The sequence below is a fragment of the Oncorhynchus tshawytscha genome, unplaced genomic scaffold, assembly GCF_018296145.1.
Source record: "Oncorhynchus tshawytscha isolate Ot180627B unplaced genomic scaffold, Otsh_v2.0 Un_contig_2718_pilon_pilon, whole genome shotgun sequence".
Taxonomy (NCBI): domain Eukaryota; kingdom Metazoa; phylum Chordata; class Actinopteri; order Salmoniformes; family Salmonidae; genus Oncorhynchus; species Oncorhynchus tshawytscha.
This window is the reverse complement of record NW_024608509.1, coordinates 15,677-42,500: the sequence shown is the minus strand read 5'-3', so window position 1 is coordinate 42,500 and position 26,824 is coordinate 15,677. Positions and strand designations below refer to the sequence as shown.

General features: G+C 41.7%; 1 protein-coding gene across 1 annotated transcript; it reads left to right on the top strand.

Annotated features, from left to right (window-relative positions):
* Nucleotides 1-8,983: 8,983 nt before the first annotated feature.
* On the top strand, nt 8,984-26,091 carry LOC112239568 (zinc finger protein 239-like). Its single transcript, XM_042313311.1, has 2 exons — nt 8,984-9,137; nt 25,103-26,091. The coding sequence occupies exons 1-2, from the start codon at nt 8,984-8,986 to the stop codon at nt 26,044-26,046; spliced, it is 1,098 nt and encodes a 365-aa protein (XP_042169245.1). The 3' UTR covers nt 26,047-26,091.
* The last annotated feature ends 733 nt before the right edge of the window (nt 26,092-26,824 follow it).

Here is a 26,824-nt window from a genome sequence, read left to right as displayed (position 1 = left end):
AGTACTGGTAGTAGTAACAGTAGTAGTAGTGGTAGTAGTAACAGTAGTGGTAGTAGTAGCAGTAGTAGTAGTAGTAGTAACAGTAGTAGTGGTACTGGTAGTAGTAGTGGTAGTAGTAGCAGTAGTACTGGTAGTAGTAACAGTAGTGGTAGTAGTAGCAGTAGTAGTAGCAGTAGTACTGGTAGTAGTAACAGTAGTAGTAGTGGTAGTAGTAGCAGTAGTAGTAGCAGTAGTACTGGTAGTAGTAACAGTAGTAGTAGTGGTAGTAGTAGCAGTAGTAGTAACAGTAGTAGTAGCAGTAGTACTGGTAGTAGTAACAGTAGTAGTAGTGGTAGTAGTAGCAGTAGTAGTAACAGTAGTGGTAGCAGTAGTACTGGTAGTAGTAACAGTAGTAGTAGTGGTAGTAGTAGCAGTAGTACTGGTAGCAGTAGTAGCAGTAGTACTGGTAGTAGTAGCAGCTTTTCCTTTCTTTCTCACAGTCATAGACTGAATTGTACACCAATCTACAATCATAACGTCAATCATATATAATTATCAAATAGTAACATTCTAAACTGGCAAAACACTTTTTTAATACAAATCAACAACAAGGTTTTTTTTGGTTGGCAGCTTGAGAAGATCCATCTTTAGAGTTCTTAGGAAGGCCTTTCTAAGGCTCTGGGCGATGTGGTGTGTGTCGCCATATCAATCAGCCCGTTTAGTGAGGTACGGAACGGCAGAGTCTGATAGCAGCCTGTTTGTTGTCACGGAGACAGGGAGTGTTCAGTTTGCTCTCTGGTTGGAGGGAGCCAGTCTGTAAACTGGGAGTTCTTCAGGGATTTAACAACATGTCAGGCAGATCTGCTCCTGTCTTACTTACATGAGTGCTTCCCGGTAGCTGGTGTACAGTTACGACCGGCCTAGAAGGATTCTGCTGCAGGGGTCTCTTCTGGACACTCTCCAGCTTGAACGGTCAGTCAGGGTTTGAGTGAGGTCAGGATGTGATCATGGTATGCGAGGGTGACAGCCAGGGAAAACAGACTCCAAAATTGGTCTTACAACTGGTCTCTTGAATAATGTTTACATACTGCTTTACTTATCTCATATGTATATATTCTGTATTTTATTCTCCTGTATTTTAGACAATGCCACTCCGACATTACTCGTCCTAATATTTATATATTTCTTAATTCCATTCTTTTACTTTTAGATTTGTGTGGAATTGTTGTGAATTGTTAGATACTACTGTTTGGAGCTATGAACACAAGCATTTCACTACACCCGCAATAACATCTGCTTAAAATGTGTTCTGACCAATAACATCTGCTACAACATGTGTATGGACCAATAACATCTGCTTAAAATGTGTTCTGACCAATAACATCTGCTTAAAATGTGTTCTGACCAATAACATCTGCTTAAAATGTGTTCTGACCAATAACATCTGCTTAAAATGTGTTCTGACCAATAACATCTGCTTAAACATGTGTATGGACCAATAACATCTGCTACAACATGTGTATGGACCAATAACATCTGCTTAAAATGTGTATGGACCAATAATATCTGCTTAAAATGTGTTCTGACCAATAACATCTGCTACAACATGTGTATGGACCAATAACATCTGCTTAAAATGTGTATGGACCAATAATATCTGCTTAAAATATGTATGGACCAATAACATTTGCTTAAAATGTGTATGGACCAATAACATTGCTTAAAATGTGTATGGACCAATAACATCTGCTTAAACATGTGTATGGACCAATAACATCTGCTACAACATGTGTATGGACCAATAACATCTGCTACAACATGTGTATGGACCAATAACATCTGCTACAACATGTGTATGGACCAATAACATCCGCTACAACATGTGTATGGACCAATAACGTGATTTGATTTGATACGTAGCCGATGTCGATGCCCAGTAGGTCTGCTTTGGTTAAAGGGACCCTGGTCATGATGTCAACCTGGCTGCTCCAGGGCAGGTCCTAATAATACATGGAGTGGATCTGACATTTTAGGAACTCAAGCACAAGTTAGATATCACTGTTGGAGCTAGGAACACAAACATGATATCACTGTTGGAGCTAGGAACACAAACATGATATCACTGTTGGAGCTAGGAACACAAACATGTTAGATATCACTGTTGGAGCTAGGAACATAAACATGATATCACTGTTGGAGCTAGGAACATAAACATGATAGATATCACTGTTGGAGCTAGGAACATAAACATGATACCACTGTTGGAGCTAGGAACATAAACATTATAGATATCACTGTTGGAGCTAGGAACACAAACATAGATATCACTGTTGGAGCTAGGAACATAAACATGATATCACTGTTGGAGCTAGAACATAAACATGATATCACTGTTGGAGCTAGGAACATAAACTATAGATATCACTGTTGGAGCTAGGAACACACAGCATGATAGATATCACTGTTGGAGCTAGGAACATAAATATGATATCACTGTTGGAGCTAGGAACATAAATATGATATCACTGTTGGAGCTAGGAACACAAACATGATATCACTGTTGGAGCTAGGAACACAAACATGATAGATATCACTGTTGGAGCTAGGAACATAAATATGATAGATATCACTGTTGGAGCTAGGAACACAAATATGATAGATATCACTGTTGGAGCTAGGAACATAAATATGATAGATATCACTGTTGAGCTAATGACAAACATGATAGATATCACTGTTGGAGCTAGGAACATAAACATGATAGATATCACTGTTGGAGCTAGTGCACACAGCATGATAGATATCACTGTTGGAGCTTAAATGATGATATCACTGTTGGAGCTAGGAACACAAACATGATAGATATCACTGTTGGAGCTAGGAACATAAATATGATAGATATCATCGCCATGCTGTATTTTATTCTCCTGTATTTTAGACAATGCCAGCTGGCCCGCCGTATTGTTGGAGCTAGGAACACAAACATGATAGATATCACTGTTGGAGCTAGGAACATAAATATGATAGATATCACTGTTGGAGCTAGGAACACAAACATGATAGATATCACTGTTGGAGCTAGGAACATAAACATGATAGATATCACTGTTGAGCTAGAACACAAACATGATAGATATCACTGTTGGAGCTAGGAACACAAACATGATAGATATCACTGTTGGAGCTAGGAACATAAACATGATATCACTGTTGGAGCTAGGAACATAAACATGATATCACTGTTGAGCTAGTTAACAAACATGTTAGATATCACTGTTGGAGCTAGAACATAAACATGATATCACTGTTGGAGCTAGGAACACAAACATGTTAGATATCACTGTTGGAGCTAGGAACATAAACATGATATCACTGTTGGAGCTAGGAACACAAACATGATATCACTGTTGGAGCTAGGAACATAAATATGATAGATATCACTGTTGGAGCTAGGAACATAAACATGTTAGATATCACTGTTGAGCTAGGAACATAAACATGATATCACTGTTGGAGCTAGGAACACAAACATGATATCACTGTTGGAGCTAGGAACATAAACATGATAGATATCACTGTTGAGCTAGGAACATAAACATGATATCACTGTTGGAGCTAGGAACACAAACATGATAGATATCACTGTTGGAGCTAGGAACATAAACATGATATCACTGTTGGAGCTAGGAACACAAACATGTTAGATATCACTGTTGGAGCTAGGAACACAAACATGTTAGATATCACTGTTGGAGCTAGGAACATAAACATGATAGATATCACTGTTGGAGCTAGGAACACAAACATTATAGATATCACTGTTGGAGCTAGGAACATAAACATGATACCACTGTTGGAGCTAGGAACACAAACATAGATATCACTGTTGGAGCTATGAACATAAACATGATAGATATCACTGTTGGAGCTAGGAACATAAACATGATATCACTGTTGGAGCTAGGAACATAAACATGATAGATATCACTGTTGGAGCTAGGAACACAAACATTATAGATATCACTGTTGGAGCTAGAACATAAACATGATACCACTGTTGGAGTTAGGAACACAAACATAGATATCACTGTTGGAGCTAAACACAAACATGATAGATATCACTGTTGAAAGAGCTAGGAACACACAGCATGATAGATATCACTGTTGGAGCTAGGAACACAAACATGTTAGATATCACTGTTGGAGCTAGGAACATAAACATGATACCACTGTTGGAGCTAGGAACATAAACATGATATCACTGTTGGAGCTAGGAACATAAACATGATAGATATCACTGTTGGAGCTAGGAACACAAACATTATAGATATCACTGTTGGAGCTAGGAACATAAACATGATAGATATCACTGTTGGAGCTAGGAACATAAATATGATAGATATCACTGTTGGAGCTAGGAACATAAACATGATAGATATCACTGTTGTTACAGTGGAAGAGCTAGGACATAAACATGATATCACTGTTGGAGCTAGGAACACAAACATAGATATCACTGTTGGAGCTAGGAACATAAACATGATAGATATCACTGTTGGAGCTAGGAACACAAAAGATAGATATCACTGTTGGAGCTAGGAACATAAACATGATATCACTGTCGGAGCTAGGAATTCTAGCTTCAATATTATCTGCTAACGAGAGGGACGTGACCACTAGAATGTGATTAGATGTATATTAGTATGCCCAGAGTAGAACAGTGAAAGTTTTTACAAAGGAGGGGAAAATACACTAGGAGTAATGAGTGATAGTGATGATATAAGGGCAAAGAGTCCCAATAATAAGTGTTGGCATGGAGAATTGTCACTATGTAGCGAAGAAAAACATTGCATGCCAACTGACTTTGAAAGTCCCCACATTGCAGTGCTGCTGAGAGACTCGTGCAGAGGGGGACAACTTTACCGTGGAGCACGGACGCCATCTAGTGGTTAAGCGCGGGTACTGCCAACGTGTGTGCACGTCATAGTGGCTCCCTATTGGTATTTGATTTTCAGCCCAGCGTTTCCCAAACTCCGTCCTCGAGTCCCCGAGTGGTGCAAGTTGTTATTTTTGAGAATCCAATTGCTCTTGGAATGTAAACATGCTAGAGTCTGTCAATTACTTTGTGAAAAATCGCCATTCCATCATTCCTGTCCCACGTGACCGTTGAAGACGTGTCACGATCCTTGGTGGCAAAAAGTCCCATGTTTTGAGCAGATAATTTCAATTGGTCAAAAAGATGCGGTTAGGATGCTAGCGGAAACTTTAACATTCGTAATAAGCACGGTGACAAGCATTCATTGTTACACCCCTGTAATTACAGACAGCAATTACCACCAGTTAGATGTTACTATTACAGCATAACTAACTATTTGTACTAAAACAGACATTCAAATGAAGCGCTACCAAATATTGAAAGGAGAGGAAGCTTTCAGAATGAAAAAAGGAGGAAGAGGAGGCTGTCACATTGAAAGAAGAGGAAGAGGAGAGAGATGCTGTTACAGTGGAAGAGGAAGAGGAGATAGAGGGTGTTACAGTGGAAGAGGAAGAGGGGATAGAGGGTGTTACAGTGGAAGAAGGGATAGAGGGTGTTACAGTGGAAGAGGAAGAAGGGATAGAGGGTGTTACAGTGGAAGAGGAAGAAGGGATAGAGGGTGTTACAGTGGAAGAAGGGATAGAGGGTGTTACAGTGGAAGAGGAAGAAGGGATAGAGGGTGTTACAGTGGAAGAAGGGATAGAGGGTGTTACAGTGGAAGAGGAAGAAGGGATAGAGGGTGTTACAGTGGAAGAGGAAGAAGGGATAGAGGGTGTTACAGTGGAAGAGGAAGAGGAGATAGAGGGTGTTACAGTGGAAGAGGAAGAAGGGATAGAGGGTAGTTTACAGTGGAAGAGGAAGAAGGGATAGAGGCTGTTACAGTGGAAGAAGGGATAGAGGGTGTTACAGTGGAAGAAGGGATAGAGGGTGTTACAGTGGAAGAAGGGATAGAGGGTGTTACAGTGGAAGAGGAAGAAGGGGTAGAGGGTGTTACAGTGGAAGAGGAAGAAGGGATAGAGGGTGTTACAGTGGAAGAAGGGATAGAGGGTGTTACAGTGGAAGAAGGGATAGAGGGTGTTACTGTGGAAGAAGGGATAGAGGGTGTTACAGTGGAAGAGGAAGAAGGGATAGAAGGTGTTACAGTGGAAGAGGAAGAGGGATAGAGGGTGTTACAGTGGAAGAGGAAGAAGGGATAGAGGGTGTTACAGAGGAAGAGGAAGAAGGGATAGAGGGTGTTACAGAGGAAGAGGAAGAAGGGATAGAGGGTGTTACAGTGGAAGAGGAAGAAGGGATAGAGGGTGTTACAGTGGAAGAAGGGATAGAGGGTGTTACAGTGGAAGAAGGGATAGAGGGTGTTACAGAGGAAGAGGAAGAGGAGATAGAGGGTGTTACAGTGGAAGAGGAAGATGAGATAGAGGGTGTTACAGTGAAGAGGAAGAAGGGATAGAGGGTGTTACAGAGGAAGAGGAAGAAGGGATAGAGGGTGTTACAGTGGAAGAGGAAGAAGGGATAGAGGGTGTTACAGTGGAAGAAGGGATAGAGGGTGTTACAGAGGAAGAGGAAGAAGGGATAGAGGGTGTTACAGTGGAAGAAGGGATAGAGGGTGTTACAGTGGACGAGGAAGAAGGGATGGAGGGTGTTACAGTGGAAGAGGAAGAAGGGATAGAGGGTGTTACAGTGGAAGAAGGGATAGAGGGTGTTACAGTGGAAGAAGGGATAGAGGGTGTTACAGTGGAAGAAGGGATAGAGGGTGTTACAGTGGAAGAGGAAGAAGGGATAGAGGGTGTTACAGTGGAAGAAGGGATAGAGGGTGTTACAGTGGAAGAGGGGATAGAGGGTGTTACAGTGGAAGAAGGGATAGAGGGTGTTACAGTGGAAGAGGAAGAAGGGATAGAGGGTGTTACAGTGGAAGAAGGGATAGAGGGTGTTACAGTGGAAGAGGAGGAAGGGATAGAGGGTGTTACAGTGGACGAGGAAGAGGAGATAGAGGGTGTTACAGTGGACGAGGAGATAGAGGGCATTACAGTGGAAGAGGAGATAGAGGGCGTTACAGTGGAAGAGGAGATAGAGGGCATTACAGTGGAAGAGGAGATAGAGGGCGTTACAGTGGAAGAGGAGATAGAGGGCATTACAGTGGAAGAGGAGATAGAGGGCATTACAGTGGAAGAGGAGATAGAGGGCATTACAGTGGAAGAGGAGGAAGGGATAGAGGGTGTTACAGAGGAAGAGGAAGAGGAGATTCCGAATGAAAAAGGAGGAAGAAGATATCACATTGAAAGAAGAAGAGGAGGATGTTGTAGTGAAAGAAGAGGAAGAGCCTTTTGAAGAGGAAGAGGAGGACATCTCAATGAAAGAGAAGGGGGAATACATTTTTGGGAGTGTAAGAGGAGGAGGAGGAGAGGAAGATTAACACCAGTTAGTTGTGTCATAAAAACAGGGGCACAAACTCTGCACTTGTTGAACTAATGTGTTGTTCAGTACTATAGGATTTGTTAAAGGGGCAATCTGTGATTGGTACATGCATTTTGGAAAATGCGTTTTTTAAATGCACAAACACAAAAATACATGACAGTTTACAGAACTGATATAGACAACAACAACATAAGATAATATTTCATTACAAATAAAATAAACAATTTAATTGCATAGAGAAAAGTACTAAGTAAGAAGTTAGAGAAAACATGAGATCTGGTTGTTTTGCAATGACTTACGACAGAATAAACAACGTAGTGAATATTTTTCTAAACTGCGTTACCCACTCCAGTCAGCAGATGTCTTTCAGATTGTGCCTCTTGCCGTGACGTATAATCTAGTGGACGGGAAAGGACACTTCAATAACAACACGGTTACTGATTCAACTTTCTCGCTAGCCAACACAAAACGTAATATTGAAGCTTATTTTGCCATTGTTTGTATATATTCATCTCCGTGTTTTAAACACAATTCTGTTTGAGTATCTACTGGTTAAATGAACATAATTTACTTGTTACATTTGCAAATAAGGTTCAGGTTATTTCTGAGCCAAGCACTAGGCTAGTCGCTAGCTGACATGCCCTGACCAGGAGCTCACTTAGCTACTCCACCCCTGCTAAAGAAGAAGAGGTCTGTTGCGCGGAGAAAGAAGCTCTGGGGCTGAACTTTGTCGTGAAAGAAGAACATGAGGATATTGCAGTGAAAGGAGATGAAGACGTGTTTAGATTTAAGCAGGAGGAGGAGAATGCTATAACATTTAAAAAAGAGAAAGAACCTTGTGGAATGAAACGGGAAGAGGAGGTTCTCACATTGATAGAGGAGGAGGTTACAGTTAAAGAAGAGGAAGACACTTTAGGAGTGAAACGGGAAGAGGAGGTTCTCACATTGATAGAGGAGGAGGTTACAGTTAAAGAAGAGAAAGACACTTTAGGAGAGGAAGAGGGGATACAGGCTGTCACAGTGGAAGAGGAAGAGGGGATACAGGCTGTCACAGTGGAAGAGGAAGAGGGGATACAGGCTGTCACAGAGGAAGAGGGGATACAGACTGTCACAGTGGAAGAGGAAGAGGGGATACAGACTGTCACAGTGGAAGAGGAAGAGGGGATACAGGCTGTCACAGTGGAAGAGGAAGAGGGGATACAGGCTGTCACAGTGGAAGAGGAAGAGGGGATACAGGCTGTCACAGTGGAAGAGGAAGAGGGGATACAGGCTGTCACAGTGGAAGAGGAAGAGGGGATACAGGCTGTCACAGTGGAAGAGGAAGGGGGGATACAGGCTGTCACAGTGGAAGAGGAAGAGGGGATACAGGCTGTCACAGTGGAAGAGGAAGAGTGGATACAGGCTGTCACAGTGGAAGAGGAAGAGTGGATACAGGCTGTCACAGTGGAAGAGGAAGAGTGGATACAGGCTGTCACAGTGGAAGAGGAAGAGGGGATACAGGCTGTCACAGTGGAAGAGGAAGAGGGGATACAGGCTGTCACAGTGGAAGAGGAGGAGATGGATGCTTTCAGAATTAAAAAGGAGGAAGAGGAGGATATCAGCGTGGAAGAGGGGATAGAACCTTTAAGAATCAAAAAGGAGGAAGAGGAGGTAGAACCTTTAAGAATGAAAAAGGAGGAAGAGGCCATCTCATTGAAAGAGGAAGAGGAGGGTGACGTGACAGTAAAAAAAGAGGAAGAACCTTTCAGAGAGGAGGAGGAGGGGGCTCTCTCAAACAAAGACAAGGAGGAAGGAGAGGAGGAGGAGACAGACGATCTGATTAACACCAGTGAGTATTGGATTAAAAACAGGGGCATAAACTACCCTTGTTAAACTAATGTGTGTGTGTGGTTTTAAAGGGGCATTCTACTGGAGTTCTACACATGAATATATTGTTCAGGACTGTAGGAATTGTTAAAGGGACATGCATTTTTTACTTTTAAATTAATTGTATATAGCCTACCACAAACTTACACCAAACTTCGACCTCCCCCATTGTTTTTCCACTTCTGCTACTCGCTGTTTATTTTCTATGCTTTAACAGCAAACAACACAGACGGAATCAAATCAAATATTGTATGTCACGTGCGGATTCCAACAGGTGTAGATCTTAACGTGAAATGCTTACTGACAAGCCCTGAACAAACAACGTAGATAAGAAAAATAAGGGTTAAGAAAATATTTAGAAAATAAATTGTATTTTATTTTATTGTAAAAAAAATTTTTTCTTAGTAACACAATAAAATAACAATAACGATAGAGATTCTGGATTTGAGTCAGGCTCTGTCGCAGCCAGCCGCGACCGGGAGACCCCTGGGGCGGTGTACAATTGGCCCAGTGTTGTCCAGGTTAGGGGAGGGTTTGTCTGGCAGGGATGTCCTTGTCCCATCGCGCACTAGCGACTCCTGTGGCAGTCTTGGCGCAGTGCACGCTGACACGGTAGCCAGGTGCAGAGTGTTTCCTCCGACACGTTGGTACTTCCCGGGTTAAGTGGGCATTGTGTCAAGAAGCGGTGCGGCTTGGTCGGGTTGTGTTTCGCCTCTCCGGAGTCCGTATGGGAGTTGCAGCGATGAGACAACACTGTAACTACCAATTGGAAACCACGAAATTGTGGAGAAAATGGGGTAAAAATATATATATAATAACAATAACGAGGCTATATACAGGGGGCACCGGTATCGAGTCAATGTGCGGGGGTGGAGGCCAGTCTAGGCAATTTGTACATGTAGGTAGGGGTAAAGTGACCATGCATAGACAAACAGTGAGCACCAGCAGTGTAAATGTACATGTAGGTAGGGGGTGGTGTCAATGTAAATAGTCTGGGTTTATTTCTTTGTACTCCCTGACGAAGGCCATGCAGCCGAAACGCGTCAGATTTTTAAAACTTTATTTCTATTGAACATGCCATAAAAAGGCATTTTAATCGATTATATGAAGAGTGCCTTGGTCCTCCTTTCTTTTTGATTACCAATTTACCCCTTTTACCAAAGAGCACCTTCTGTCTACCAGAATACCTGTCTCTTCTATCTACCAAAATACCTGTCTCTTCTATCTACCAAAATGTACTATTGAGTACCTTAGTAGCGCTTCCCTTCCTACTTTTTCTACTAGTCTGGGTTTCCATTTGATTGATTGTTCAGCAGTCTTATGGCCTGTGGGTGGAAGCTGCCAAGGAGCCCTTCGGACATTGACCTGGCGTTTTGGTACAGCTTGCCGTGCGGTAGCAGAGAGAACAGTCTATGACTTGGGTGACTGGAGTCTTTGACAATATTTTGGGCCTTCCTCTGATACCGCCTGGTATATAGTTCCTGGATGGCAGGAAGCTTGGCACCAGTGATGTACTGGGCCCTACGCACTACCCTCTGTAGCGCCTTACGGTCGGATACCGAGCAGTTGCCATACCAGGCGGTGATGAAACCGGTCAGGATGCTCTCGATGATCCAGCTGTAAAACCTTTTGAGGACCTGGGGACCCATGCCAAATTTTTTCAGTCTCCTGAGGCGGAATAGGTGTTGTCCGCGCATGCGCTGAGTACACTTCCTGGTAATCTGTCTGGCCACGCAGCCTTGTGAATGTTGACTTATTTAGAGGTCTTGCTCACATCAGCTACGGAGAGCGTCATCACACAGTCATCCAGGAACAGCTGGTGCTCTCATGCATGCTTCAGTGTTGCTTGCCTCAAAGCGAGCATAAAAGGCATTTAGCTCGTCTGGTAGGCTCGCGTCACTGGGCAGCTCGCGGCTGGGTTTCCCATTGCAGTCTGTAATAGTTTGCAAGCCCTGCCATGCCACCTCCGACGAGCATCAGAGCTGGTGTAGTAGGATTCGATCTTAATCTTGTATGGACGCTTTGCCTGTTTGATGGTTTGTGTGAGGGCATAGCAGGATTTCTCAAAAGCTTCCGGATTAGTGTCTCGCTCCTTGACAGCGGCAGCTCTAGCCTTTAGCGCGGTGCGGATGTGCGGATGGTCTAAGACACTGCATCTCAGTGCAAGAGGCATCACTACAGTCCCTGGTTCGAATCCAGGCTGTATCACATCCAGCCGTGATTGGGAGTCCCATAGGGTGGAGCACAATTGGCCCAGTGTCGTAAGATGTTTGGCCATGGTAGGCGGTCATTGTGAATAATAATTTGTTCTTAACTGACTTGCCTAGTTAAATAAAATAAAAAGTTATTTTGTTGGCATTTACGTATGTCCCCATTACCAGTAAAACATAATCAAAACCTATTTCTTTCACTTACTTCCTGTTTCGGTGTTAAGTCGTTTCATTCTCAACCAGGATTTCTCATACTAATGGAACGCAGTTTGGGTCTTTGCATGTCAAATAACACTATTTGACGTGTCCAATAAGCTTGTTGACCAATCAGGACCTGAATCATGACGTCACATAATATTTTAATGTGTTCACTAATTTTTTTAACGTAGTTATTACACATTGATTACACTGATCACTCGTATTTAGTTTGTCACAACGATTCATCGAAACATATGCTATGATGCTGGTAAAGTTGTCTCGGGCACCTACAGTGCTGGACATTAAAAAAAAGCTAGGTAGCTCATGGATACAAACAATGTTCTTCCCCCAAAACATAGCAAAATGACAATCTGTTTCAGTAGCTATAGTTAGCTCGCTAACTATATAGCTCGGTGTCATCATCTAAAATAACCCCAATTTATAAGGCAGTTCTTATGTGATTAATGGTGGTTGGACCCATCTATGTGAAGCTAGCCACAATAAAGATTAGCCGCATTAGTAGACTTTGCGGTTAGCCTTCAAAATAAAAGTATGGCATAATTCTACTATTTGTATTAATTTGCATTACTGTCAATTACATACTTTTATTTGGAAGGCAAACTGCAAATTCCACTATTTTGCCTAATCCTTATTGTGGCTAGCTTCACAACATATAACCCGGTACTGTCGAACCTCACTAGCCAGATGAAGTTAGCTTTGGGCAACAGGGTTAAGTAGCTGGTTAGCTATTTATTTTCATGAAATAAAGTTCAATTTCAATAGGCGAACAACAAGTGGCAACCTAGCTAATACTTACAAGGACACTACCTAAATCATTGCTAAGAATAATGAAAATGACTGCAGTTTCTACTGGTCATTGTTTTCAGGCTGGTTGTATTGATGCTAGCTCGGTACCGAGCTAAAGCTAGCTACCCCAGAAGTTGCGGTCGAACAAATTCTGCTTTATTACCAACACGGTATTGTAAACACATCGTTCGTGGCCGAGGTTTTCTTGTTTGCAGACTTTTTTTGTACAGCTTTGACAGTGCTACTGTATATTTTTTGACACGCAATGACCCAAGTGGCGTTCCATAGTATGTATGTCTTGAAGCTAATAGCAGTGACGCTATTACTGTGTAACTCCGGTAGGGCCACATCTGAAAGAATAACTCACTTGGTGTACCGCTGCTCCACCCGCAGGCGAAAGCCAACATCACCCACGACAGAGAACGGTTGATTGTCAAGGGCAATGAATTCCATTATCTTGGCTTTAATGGATTTTGCCTTTTTTAGTTGTCTCGCTGAAATGTTCTTACTCTTTTAAATGACTGCTCGACTTGTTGTCTGCTCGATCCACACAGCAGACATTGTGGGCTAGGTTAGGAATGCTGTGTTGCACATGTAGCGCAAAATTTTACGTGCCGTCATTACGTCATGTACCTACGTTTTATAGGTATGCAAGGCAGCTTTGACATCGGGTTTGCACATCAGCGTTAAACTAGACATCGGGCCGATACCGATGTTGGCATTTTTAGCTAATATTGTTGATTGATTGATTGATTGATTGATTCTGATATGTTTACTGATATGTCGTGCATCCCTAGTAGCATCCATGTTATCTGAACTCTTCCGTATTGAGCTAGTCACTGGTACTTCCTGCTTTAGTTTTTGCTTGTAAGCTGGAATCAGGAATATACAATTATGGTCAGGTTTGCCAAATGGAGGGTGAAGGAGAGCTTTGTATGCGTCTCTGTCTGTGGAGTGAAGGTGGTCTAGAGTTTTTTTTTTCTCCTCTGGTTGCACATGTGACATATGCTGATAGAAATGAGGTAACACTGATTTAAGTTTCCCTGCATTAAAGTCTCCGGCCACTAGGAGCACCACTTCTGGATGAGCTTTTTCCTGTTTTCTTATGACCTTATACAGCTCGTTGAGTGTGATCTTAGCGCCAGCGCCGGTTTGTGGTGGTAAATAGACGGCTACAAATAATATAGATGAAAACTCTCTTGGTAGATAGTGTGCAACTCCAGCTCATCATGAGAAAATTAACTATGAAATTATAGTTTAGTCTACAGCTCATCATGAGGTACTCTACCTCAGGCGAGCACTACCTTGAGACTTCTTTAATATTAGATATGATGCACCAGCTGTTATTGACAAATAGACACACACCCCCACCTCTCGTCTTACCAGACGTAGCTGTTTTGTCCTGCCAATGCACGGAAAACCCAGCCAGCTCTATATTATCCATGCCGTCGTTCAGCCACGACTCATGAAACATAAGATATTACAGCGTTGGATCATGTCGAACGGAGCTCATCCAGTTTATTCTCCAGCACGTTGGCCAATAGAATGTATGGTAGAGGCGGGTTACCCACTCTATTGGCCAATAGAATGTATGGTAGAGGCGGGTTACCCACTCTATTGGACAATAGAATGTATGGTAGAGGCGGGTTACCCACTCTATTGGCCAATAGAATGTATGGTAGAGGCGGGTTACCCACTCTATTGGACAATAGAACGTATGGTAGAGGCGGGTTACCCACTCTATTGGCCAATAGAATGTATGGTAGAGGCGGGTTACCCACTCTATTGGCCAATAGAATGTATGGTAGAGGCGGGTTACCCACTCTATTGGACAATAGAATGTATGGTAGAGGCGGGTTACCCACTCTATTGGACAATAGAATGTATGGTAGAGGCGGGTTACCCACTCTATTGGCCAATAGAATGTATGGTAGAGGCGGGTTACCCACTCTATTGGACAATAGAATGTATGGTAGAGGCGGGTTACCCACTCTATTGGCCAATAGAATGTATGGTAGAGGCGGGTTACCCACTCTATTGGACAATAGAACGTATGGTAGAGGCGGGTTACCCACTCTATTGGCCAATAGAATGTATGGTAGAGGCGGGTTACCCACTCTATTGGACAATAGAATGTATGGTAGAGGCGGGTTACCCACTCTATTGGCCAATAGAATGTATGGTAGAGGCGGGTTACCCACTTTATTGGACAATAGAACGTATGGTAGAGGCGGGTTACCCACTCTATTGGCCAATAGAACGGATGGTAGAGGCGGGTTACCCACTCTATTGGCCAATAGAATGTATGGTAGAGGCGGGTTACCCACTCTATTGACCAATAGAACGTATGGTAGAGGCGGGTTACCCACTCTATTGGCCAATAGAATGTATGGTAGAGGCGGGTTACCCACTCTATTGGCCAATAGAATGTATGGTAGAGGCGGGTTACCCACTCACCGACGACTTCTCACAAGGCAACCCGATCTCCGCCCCCTGTATTATCCGGTCTGTCTCAGTGGACTAATCCATTGTAGAGGCCTGTCTGATTGGACTAATCCATTGTAGAGGCCTGTCTGATTGGACTAATCCATTGTAGAGGCCTGTCTGATTGGACTAATCCATTGCGGAGGCCGCGGGGATGGTATTTGGTATTTTATTAGGTTCCCCATTAGCTGTTGTAAAAGCAGCAGCTATTCTTCCTGGGGTCCAACACAGAACATGACACATAATACAGCACATCAATAGACAAGAACAGCTCAAGGACAGAACTACATACATTTTAAAAAGGCACACGTAGCCTACATATCAATGCATATACACAAACTACCTGGGTCAAATAGGGGAGAGGTGTTGCTTTATCTGTTTTTTTGAAACCAGGTTTGCTGTTTATTTGAGCAATATGAGATGGAAGGAAGTTTCATGCAACAAGGGCTCTATATAATACTGTACGCTTTCTTGAATTTGTTCTGGATTTTGGGGCCTGTGAAAAGACCCCATGTCTGGTGGGATAATTGTGTGTGTCAGAGCTGTGTGTAAGTTGACTATGCAAACAATTTGGGATTTTCAACACATTAATGTTTCTTATAAAAAGAATAAGTGATGCAGTCAGTCTCTCAACTCTTATCCAAGAGAGACTGACATGCATAGTATTAATGTCATGCTAGTATCACCAGTAGTACATTTACCGTTAATTACCATAATTTCTAATATACAATGTTAGTTTGGTTACGGTAATTTCTGTTAATGCGTTCACTATGTTACTACAGTCTTACCGTTGTCATGGACACGTTGTTTGCCGAGAGCACTGTCTAGGCTAGTTAGTGTTTATTTCATTGCGTTTACGAGTTTTTTTGGAGCGCTCCTGTCAATCTTGCGTAAAGACACTCACCTGATTACACATAGAAGTAGGCCTGTAGGCTACCTGGCCTGATTACACATAGAAGTAGGCCTGTAGGTTACCTGGCCTGATTACACATAGAAGTAGGCCTGTAGGCTACCTGGCCTGATTACACATAGAAGTAGGCCTGTAGGCTACCTGACCTGATTACACATAGAAGTAGGCCTGTAGGCTACCTGGCCTGATTACACATAGAAGTAGGCCTGTAGGTTACCTGGCCTGATTACACATAGAAGTAGGCCTGTAGGTTACCTGGCCTGATTACACATAGAAGTAGGCCTGTAGGCTACCTGGCCTGATTACACATAGAAGTAGGCCTGTAGGCTACCTGGCCTGATTACACATAGAAGTAGGCCTGTAGGCTACCTGGCCTGATTACACATAGAAGTAGGCCTCTAGGCTACCTGGCCTGATTACACATAGAAGTAGGCCTGTAGGCTACCTGGCCTGATTACACATAGAAGTAGGCCTGTAGGCTACCTGGCCTGATTACACATAGAAGTAGGCCTGTAGGCTACCTTGCCTGATTACACATAGAAGTAGGCCTGTAGGCTACCTGGCCTGATTACACATAGAAGTAGGCCTCTCGGCTACCTGACCTGATTACACATAGAAGTAGGCCTGTAGGTTACCTGACCTGATTACACATAGAAGTAGGCCTGTAGGCTACCTGGCCTGATTACACATAGAAGTAGGCCTGTAGGCTACTGGCCTGATTACACATAGAAGTAGGCCTCTAGGCTACCTGGCCTGATTACACATAGAAGTAGGCCTGTAGGCTACCTGGCCTGATTACGCATAGAAGTAGGCCTGTAGGCTACTTGGCCTGATTACACATAGAAGTAGGCCTCTAGGCTACCTGGCCTGATTACACATAGAAGTAGGCCTGTAGGCTACCTGACCTGATTACACATAGAAGTAGGCCTGTAGGCTACCTGGCCTGATTACACATAGAAGTAGGCCTGTAGGTTACCTGGCCTGATTACACATAGAAGTAGGCCTGTAGGCTACCTGGCCTGATTACACATAGAAGTAGGCCTGTAGGTTACCTGACCTGATTACACATAGAAGTAGGCCTGTAGGCTACCTGGCCTGATTACACATAGAAGTAGGCCTGTAGGTTACCTGGCCTGATTACACATAGAAGTAGGCCTGTAGGCTACCTGGCATGATTACACATAGAAGTAGGCCTGTAGGTTACCTGGCCTGATTACACATAGAAGTAGGCCTGTAGGCTACCTGGCCTGATTACACATAGAAGTAGGCCTATAGGCTACCTGGCCTGATTACACATAGAAGTAGGCCTGTAGGTTACCTGGCCTGATTACACATAGAAGTAGGCCTCTCGGCTACCTGACCTGATTACACATAGAAGTAGGCCTGTAGGCTACCTGATCTGATTACACATAGAAGTAGGCCTATAGGCTACCTGGCCTGATTACACATAGAAGTAGGCCTATAGGCTACCTGGCCTGATTACACATAGAGTGGAAAGAGTTTTACCCGGTTAGGGTCCCTGAAAGTGCATAGGACATTGCACACAGGAGAGAAGCCTTTTCAATGTTCCCAGTGTGGAAAGAGTTTTGCAGAGTTAGGGCACCTGAAAGCACATGAGAGAATACACACAGGGGAGAAGCCTTACAAATGCTCAGACTGTGGGAAAGAGTTTTTCCTTGTTAGCAAGCCTGAAAAGACATGAGAGGATCCACACAGGGGAGAAGCCTTTTCCAATGCTCCCAGTGTGAAAATAGTTTTTCCTTGTTAGCAAGTTTGAAAAGACATGAGAGGACACACACAGGTGATAAGACTTTCCACTGCTCCCAGTGTGGAAAGGAGTTTTACACGGTTAGGGAACCTGAAAAAACATAAAAGAATACACTCAGGAGAAAAGCCTTTCCACTGCTCCCAGTGTGGGAAGGATTTTACCATTAGGGAACCTAAAAAGACATGAGAATTCACACAGGAGATAAGCCTCATTACTGCTCCCAGTGTGGAAAACTTTTACCCAGTTAGCAACCTGAAAGTGCATGAGAGAATACACGGGAGAAAAGCCTTACCAATGCTCAGACTGTGGAAAGACCTTTTCCTCATCACGGTCACTTAAAAGTCACGTGAGAATCCACGCAGGAGGGAAGAAGCCTTCCCTGCTAGTTTGTAAATTTTATGTCACATCACATTGACTTAATTGCAGTCATCATACTCACTTAAAAGGGAGAGAAGCCTGTCTTTTCCTAGTGGGTATATTGATATTTCACTTCACATTAACTTAAAATTCATCAGAGAACATACACAGTTCTCCAATTGCTTATGTTGACTGATAATGTGTTTACCTGTTTATACCACATGAAATTAAATGCCTGCAATAGTGTGACTGAAATATATTTGTTTGTTTTTATTAGAAAACATGAATTGAAATGGGTTTGTCAGTGAATATAAGCATATCAGATTCCATGTGTTTATTAATTTGAATTAAACTCTATGTTTAGTGTTTATCTGGGTGTTCATTCCTCCAGCACTACAGATATGGTCAAGATATTTGGATGTGATGCATTTGTTCCATTGTTTACATTGGCATAATGTTAGCCCACTGATGATTTGTATCTTACAGTGTGGCATCTTTGAGACATGTTGCCTTCAATAGTGGCCCACTCGCCAACATTTAGTGAAAGTTGGGCAATGTAAATGGGAATTCAAAACAACAAAAATCTCATAATAATTCCTCAAGCATACAAGTATTTTACACCATTTTAAAGATACAATTTCTTGTTAATCCAGCCACAGTGTCTGGTTTCAAAAACCCAGCTTTACAGCGAAAGCCCACAAACGATTAATGTTATTTCACCCAAATCAAAAAACCCAGCCATTTTTCCAGCCAAAGAGGTCTCAAAAATCACAAATAGAGATAAAAATGTATCACTAACCTTTGATGATCTTCTCGTTAATCCAGCCAGCAGTGTCTGATTTCAAAAAAGCTTTACAAGTAAAGCTCCACAAGGTTTATGTTAGTCGTTCTGCTCACCTGAAAAACCAGTTAACCCATTTTTCCAGCCAAAGATTGAAAATAAAATTTGCAAGATTGAGATAAAAATGAATCACTAACCTTTGATGATTTTCATCAGATGACACTCATAGGACTTTATGTTACACAATATATGTATGTTTTGTTTGATAAAGTTCATATTTATATTAAAAAAATCTCATTTTACATTGGCGCGTTACATTCAGTAGTTCCAACATGCGGTGATTGTGCAGAGAGACACATAAATTCACAGAAATACTCATTATAAATGTTGATGAAAATACAAGTGTTATGCATGGAACTTTAGATACACTTCTTCTTAATGCAACCGCTGTGTCAGATTTCAAAAAAACTTTACGGAAAAAGCATAATCTGAGAACGGCGCTCAGAGCCCAAACCAGCCAGAGAAATATCCGCCATGTTGGGTAGTCAACATTAGTCAAAAATAGCATTATAAATATTCACTTACCTTTGATGATCAGTTCCACAATAAATGCTTGTTTTGTTTGATAATGTCCATCATTTATGTCCATTTATGTCCAAATAGCTTCTTTTCTTGGGGCGTTTGGTAAACAAATCCAGTCGGACGAAAAGTTCAAAAAGTTATATTACAGGTCGAAGAAACTTGTCAAACTAAGTACAGAATCAATCTTTAGGATGTTTTTATCATAAATGTTCAATAATGTTCCAACCGGAGAATTCCATTGTCTGTAGAAAAGCAATGGAACGAGAGATACCTCTCATGTGAAATGCGCGTGACTGAGAACGAGGCTGCTGCCAGACCCCTTAGTCAAACAGCTCTCATCCGGCTTCACATGAGAAGCCTGAAACAACATTCTAAAGGCGGTTGACATCTAGTGGAAGCCTTAGGAAGTGCAAAATAACCCATAGTCCGCACAAACATGATCAGATTTCCCACTACCTTATTCATCCAAGCTACTCAATACTGCCCCCTGTCAAACTCAATCAGCAGACAGGACATATTGATAAAACAACTAATTTGCCATATTATATATTATTATATTTATCATAGCCTATTATGTTTGTTATAACAGAAAACCGTGCAAATAACTGGCCCAAACTGGCCATTGATTTATTAGAAAACATATGGCCCTTTGTAATGTCCACGCATGTACATAGGATTCTGTATACAGTCTTTTAACATATTAAAACAAAAGAGCCTTTGCTGCAATGCTTGCAGATGTGCATAATATGCCCCGCAACCTTAATCAAAACGTATTTAATATTTCCAAATAGCAAAAAAACTTGGGTTGTTGTAAACATTTAAACTGAATTTATTTTTTTATATAGTTTTTGCACTGCATGTTTCACCGGTGCAGTTGAATGCAGCATTGCAGTATGGTGCCATCACCACGGAGCACAGCTAATGGTCGCTACGGGTTGTTGTAACATTTAATGTTTCACCGGTGCAGTTGAATGCAGCATTGCAGTATGGTGCCATCACCACGGAGCACAGCTAATGGTCGCTACGGGTTGTTGTAACATTTAATGTTTCACCGGTACAGTTGAATGCAGCATCGCAGTATGGTGCCATCACCACGGAGCACAGCTAACGGTAGCTACGGGTTGTTGTAACATTTAATGTTTCACCGTTGCAGTTGAATGCAGCATAGCAGTATGGTGCCATCACCACGGAGCACAGCTAACGGTAGCTACGGCAAGGCTGAGGACCGTCCACTGTCCCCTCTTCTGCAACAGAATTAGTAGCTAGCTGGAAGTGAATGTTATTTATACGAAACAAAAATATAAACGTAAAATGCAACAGTTTCAGTCAATTGATATAAATGAATTAGGTCCTAATCTATGAATTTCACATGACTGGGAATACAGATATGCATCTATTGGTCACAGATACCTTTAAAAAAAAAAAGCCTAACAATGAACCTCATGATCTCGTTGCAGTATTTATGTGCATTTAAATTGCCATCGATAAAATGCAATTGTGTCAGTTGTCCGTAGCTTATGCCTGCCCATACCATAACCCCACCATAGGGCATTCTGTTCACAATGTTGACATCAACAAACCACTCACGCAAATGACGCCAAAGATGTGGTTTGAGGTTGTGAGGCCAAATTCTCTAAAACAACATTGAAGGTGGCTTATCACAGAGAAATTAACATTCAATTATCTAGTAACAGCTCTGGTGGACATTCCTGCCGTCAACATGACAATTGCACGCTCCCTCAAAATTTGAAACATCTTTGGCATTGTGTTGATGTGGCAAAACTGCTCATTTTAGAGTGGCCTTTTATTGTTCCCAGCACAAGGTGCACCTGTGTAATGATCATGCTGTTAAATCAGCTTCTTGATATGCCACACCTGTCAGGTGGATGGATTATCTTGCTCACTAACAGGGATATAAACAAATTTGATTGAAATAAGCTTTTTTTTTGTGCGTATGGAAAATCTCACCAGCCTCTTTACATTATAGTCTCATGAAACACGGCACTAACACTACATTATAGTCTCATGAAACACGGGACTAACTCTTTACATTATAGTCTCATGAAACACGGGACTAACTCTTTACATTATAGTCTCATGAAACATGGGACTAACTCTTTACATTATAGTCTCATGAAACATGGGACTAACTCTTTACATTATAGTCTCATGAAACACGGGACTAACACTACATTATAGTCTCATGAAACACGGCACTAACACTACATTATAGTCTCATGAAACACGGGACTAACACTACATTATAGTCTCATGAAACACGGGACTAACTCTTTACATTATAGTCTCATGAAACACGGGACTAACTCTACATTATAGTCTCATGAAACACGGGACTAACTCTTTACATTATAGTCTCATGAAACACGGGACTAACTCTACATTATAGTCTCATGAAACACGGGACTAACTCTTTACATTATAGTCTCATGAAACACGGGACTAACTCTACATTATAGTCTCATGAAACACGGGACTAACACTACATTATAGTCTCATGAAACACGGGACTAACACTACATTATAGTCTCATGAAACACGGGACTAACTCTTTACATTATAGTCTCATGAAACACGGGACTAACTCTTTACATGTCGTGATTAGATTTCTGTTCAGTGCTGCTTCCATTTTTACTTCCAATGAGAAAAGAGACTCCAAAATGACACATGATTTACCATTCAGTCCCTATAAGCATAAAAACCAACATGATTTACCATTCAGTCCCTATCAGCATAAAAACCAACATGATTTACCATTCAGTCCCTATAAGCATAAAAACCAACATGATTTACCATTCAGTCCCTATAAGCATAAAAACCAACATGATTTACCATTCAGTCCCTATAAGCATAAACACCAACATGATTTACCATCCAGTCCCTATAAGCATAAAAACCAACATGATTTACCATCCAGTCCCTATAAGCATAAAAACCAACATGATTTACCATTCAGTCCCTATAAGCATAAAAACCAACATGATTTACCATTCAGTCCCTATAAGCATAAAAACGACATGATTTACCATTCAGTCCCTATAAGCATAAAAACGACATGATTTACCATTCAGTCCCTATCAGCATAAAAACCAACATGATTTACCATTCAGTCCCTATAAGCATAAAAACGACATGATTTACCATTCAGTCCCTATAAGCATAAAAACCAACATGATTTACCATTCAGTCCCTATAAGCATAAAAACCAACATGATTTACCAGTCAGTCCCTATCAGCATGAAAACCAACATGATTTACCATTCAGTCCCTATCAGCATAAACACCAACATGATTTACCATTCAGTCCCTATCAGCATAAAACCCAACATGATTTACCATTCAGTCCCTATCAGCATAAAAACCAACATGATTTACCATTCAGTCACTATAAGCATAAAAACCAACATGATTTACCATTCAGTCCCTATCAGCATAAAAACCAACATGATTTACCATTGTCCCTATAAGCATAAAAACCAACATGATTTACCATTCAGTCCCTATAAGCATAAAAACCAACATGATTTACCATTCAGTCCCTATCAGCATAAAAACCAACATGATTTACCATTCAGTCCCTATCAGCATAAAAACCAACATGATTTACCATTCAGTCCCTATCAGCATAAAACCCAACATGATTTACCATTCAGTCCCTATCAGCATAAAAACCCAACATGATTTACCATTCAGTCCCTATCAGCATAAAAACCAACATGATTTACCATTCAGTCCCTAAAAGCATAAACACCAACATGATTTACCATTCAGTCCCTAAAAGCATAAACACCAACATGATTTACCATTCAGTCCCTATCAGCATAAACACCAACATGATTTACCATTCAGTCCCTATCAGCATAAACACCAACATGATTTACCATCCAGTCCCTATCAGCATAAACACCAACATGATTTACCATTCAGTCCCTATCAGCATAAAAACCAACATGATTTACCATTCAGTCCCTAAAAGCATAAACACCAACATGATTTACCATTCAGTCCCTATAAGCATAAAAACCAACATGATTTACCATCCAGTCCCTATAAGCATAAAAACGTAAAAGCGAAACACAACCAACACAAACTGAAAGTGCATGCAACAAGTTTAAAGAGTCACAAGCAAAGCATTGACTACTTTAATACACTAAGTAACGTTTTCTAAAGACATCTATCAATGAAATGTATTTTAAAAAGCTCTTCAGCAGGTGTCAGAAAGTGCTTCTACAGATACCTAAAACCTCAGACCAACAATGCCCTTGTAGAAACAAACACTTATAACATCTCACAATGTGGGGGAACATTCATCGTTTTGTTTACTCACTAGGTTGTTTTTCAATGTTAGTTAGTTTGCTCCCACTGAAGAGACAACAGAGATTATCATTCAATGTTAGTTAGTTTGCCACTGTCCCACTGAAGAGACATCAGAGGTTATCATTCAATGTCAGTTTGTTTGCTCCCACTGAAGAGACAACAGAGATTATCATTCAATGTTAGTTAGTTTGCTCCCACTGAAGAGACATCAGAGGTTATCATTCAATGTCAGTTTGTTTGCTCCCACTGAAGAGACATCAGAGGTTATCATTCAATGTTAGTTTGTTTGCTCCCACTGAAGAGACATCAGAGGTTATCATTCAATGTTAGTTAGTTTGCTCCCACTCTCTGCTGCTACTGAAGAGACATCAGAGATCACCATCCTCATCTATCACTTAAAGACACACCCAGTACCCTGTTACCACGGTATCGGACCACACCTTAAAGGGACAGCTGAACATTTTTGGTCTATCCTAATGACACCTATTTGAGGGGAAAATTGTGCTTCACTGAAACTGGATCACCCCAACAAAAAACATGTCATTAAAAGACTCATACTTTAGTTGTGCTCCTAAATATATTTGTGTGCTCCTAAATATATTTGTGTGCTCCTAACTATATTTGTGTGCTCCTAACTATATTTGTGTGCTCCTAACTATATTTGTGTGCTCCTAACTATATTTGTGTGCTCCTAAATATATTTGTGTGCTCCTAACTATATTTGTGTGCTCCTAAATATATTTGTGTGCTCCTAACTATATTTGTGTGCTCCTAACTATATTTGTGTGCTCCTAAATATATTTGTGTGCTCCTAACCATAAACGTAGGATCACATGTGCTCCTAAATATATTTGTGTGCTCCTAACTATAAACGTAGGATCACATGTGCTCCTTGTGATACATGTCAGTGTAGAACTATAATAATAAGTCAACTGCACCAATCAGCATTGTATCAGTCAGGACGGTGTGGTGTGTAGTGATATGGAGGCACTTTGCTGATTCTTGATGTTCACTTGGTCAACTGTTCATCATTACTATTGTGTCCAAATTAATTATTTTAACCCACATTGGTTAAAAGACTCATATCACAAAAATGAAATTACATTGAGTAACATACCACGTTACTTCATACTTACATTTCTTGTTTTTACAACAATGACAAAGAATGCTTATTAATTTTTATTTATTATTTTGTATTCATAGTGGAAAAAAAATATTTTGGATGGTCGTTTTTTTTTTTTCCCAATCTGCCTGCCACGGTGACTGGTGGACCAAAAACGAACCCCCCCCAAAAAATACTTAGAAGACAATTGTCCAAAATTTGTAAAATAATCGAATCATTCACTCCATTGACCGTCTGACTTTGTCGTTCACACAGGAGAGAGATATGACTATGGTGGATCATCCGGGGAGCCTCAACAACATCCTGATTCTGAGGAAGCAGAGAAGAAGAGCCTCTCCACATCAGAACACCTCATTAAACACCAGCTTACGCCTACAGGGAAGAAACCGCTCCGCTGCTCTGAATGTGGGAAGAGTTATTCAAGATCAGATTCACTAAAATTACACCTGAGAATTCACACAGGTGAGAAGCTTTTCAACTGTGATCAATGTGGGAAGAGATGCACCTCTTCGTCAGAACTTAAAATACACCAGAGAATCCACACAGGAGAGAAACCTTATCGCTGCTCACAGTGTGGCATGACTTTCTCCAGATCACATTCATTGAAATCACACCTGAGAATTCATACAGGAGAGAAAACGTATGGCTGTGATCAATGTGGGAAGAGTTTTGCTACCTCAGCTAACCTGACTGCACACCAGAGAATACACACGGGAGAGAAGCATTACCACTGCTCTGACTGTGGAATAAGCTTAACCACGTCAAGGGGACTATTACTACACCAGAGAACACACACAGGAGAGCAGCCTTATAGCTGTTATCAATGTGGGAAGAGTTTTGCTCAGTCAAATAACCTGATATCACACCAGAGAACTCACACAGGACAGAAGCCCTATAGCTGTGATCAGTGTGGGAAGAGTTTTACTCAGTCAAATAACCTGATATCACACCAGAGAACTCACACAGGACAGAAGCCCTATAGCTGTGATCAGTGTGGGAAGAGTTTTACTCAGTCAACCAACCTTAAATCCCACCAGAGAACTCACACTGGAGAGAAGCCTTATAGCTGTGATCAATGTGAGAAGAGATACTCTGATTTAAGAGATCTGATTAAACATCAGAAAATGCACACAGTTGATCCACAGAGAATGGTATGTCCAACACCAGATCTGGGTAGTAGAACACAGAGAGTGGAATGACCTCCAACACCAGACCTGGGTAGTAGAACACAGAGAGTGGAATGACCTTCAACACCAGACCTGGGTAGTAGAACACAGAGAATGGTATGTCCAACACCAGACCTGGGTAGTAGAACACAGAGAGTGGAATGACCTCCAACACCAGACCTGGGTAGTAGAACACAGAGAGTGGAATGACCTCCAACACCAGACCTGGGTAGTCGAACACAGAGAGTGGAATGACCTCCAACACCAGACCTGGGTAGTAGAACACAGAGAGTGGAATGTCCTCCAACACCAGACCTGGGTAGTAGAACACAGAGTGTGGAATGTCCAACACCAGACATGGGTAGTAGAACACAGAGAGTGGAATATCCAACACCAGACCTGGGTAGTAGAACACAGAGAGTGGAATGTCCAACACCAGACATGGGTAGTAGAACACAGAGAGTGGAATATCCAACACCAGACCTGGGTAGTAGAACACAGAGTGTGTAATGTCCAACACCAGACCTGGGTAGTAGTAGAACACAGAGGGTGGAATGTCCTCCAACACCAGACCTGGGTAGTAGAACACAGAGTGTGTAATGTCCAACACCAGACCTGGGTAGTAGAACACAGAGAGTGGAATGTCCAACACCAGACCTGGGTAGTAGAACACAGAGAGTGGAATGACCTCCAACACCAGACCTGGGTAGTAGAACACAGAGTGTGGAATGACCTCCAATACCAGACCTGGGTAGTAGAACAGGGGGGAGGGGGCGTTGGCTCGGTTTAGTTGAGAAATGTGTGTTTGGGG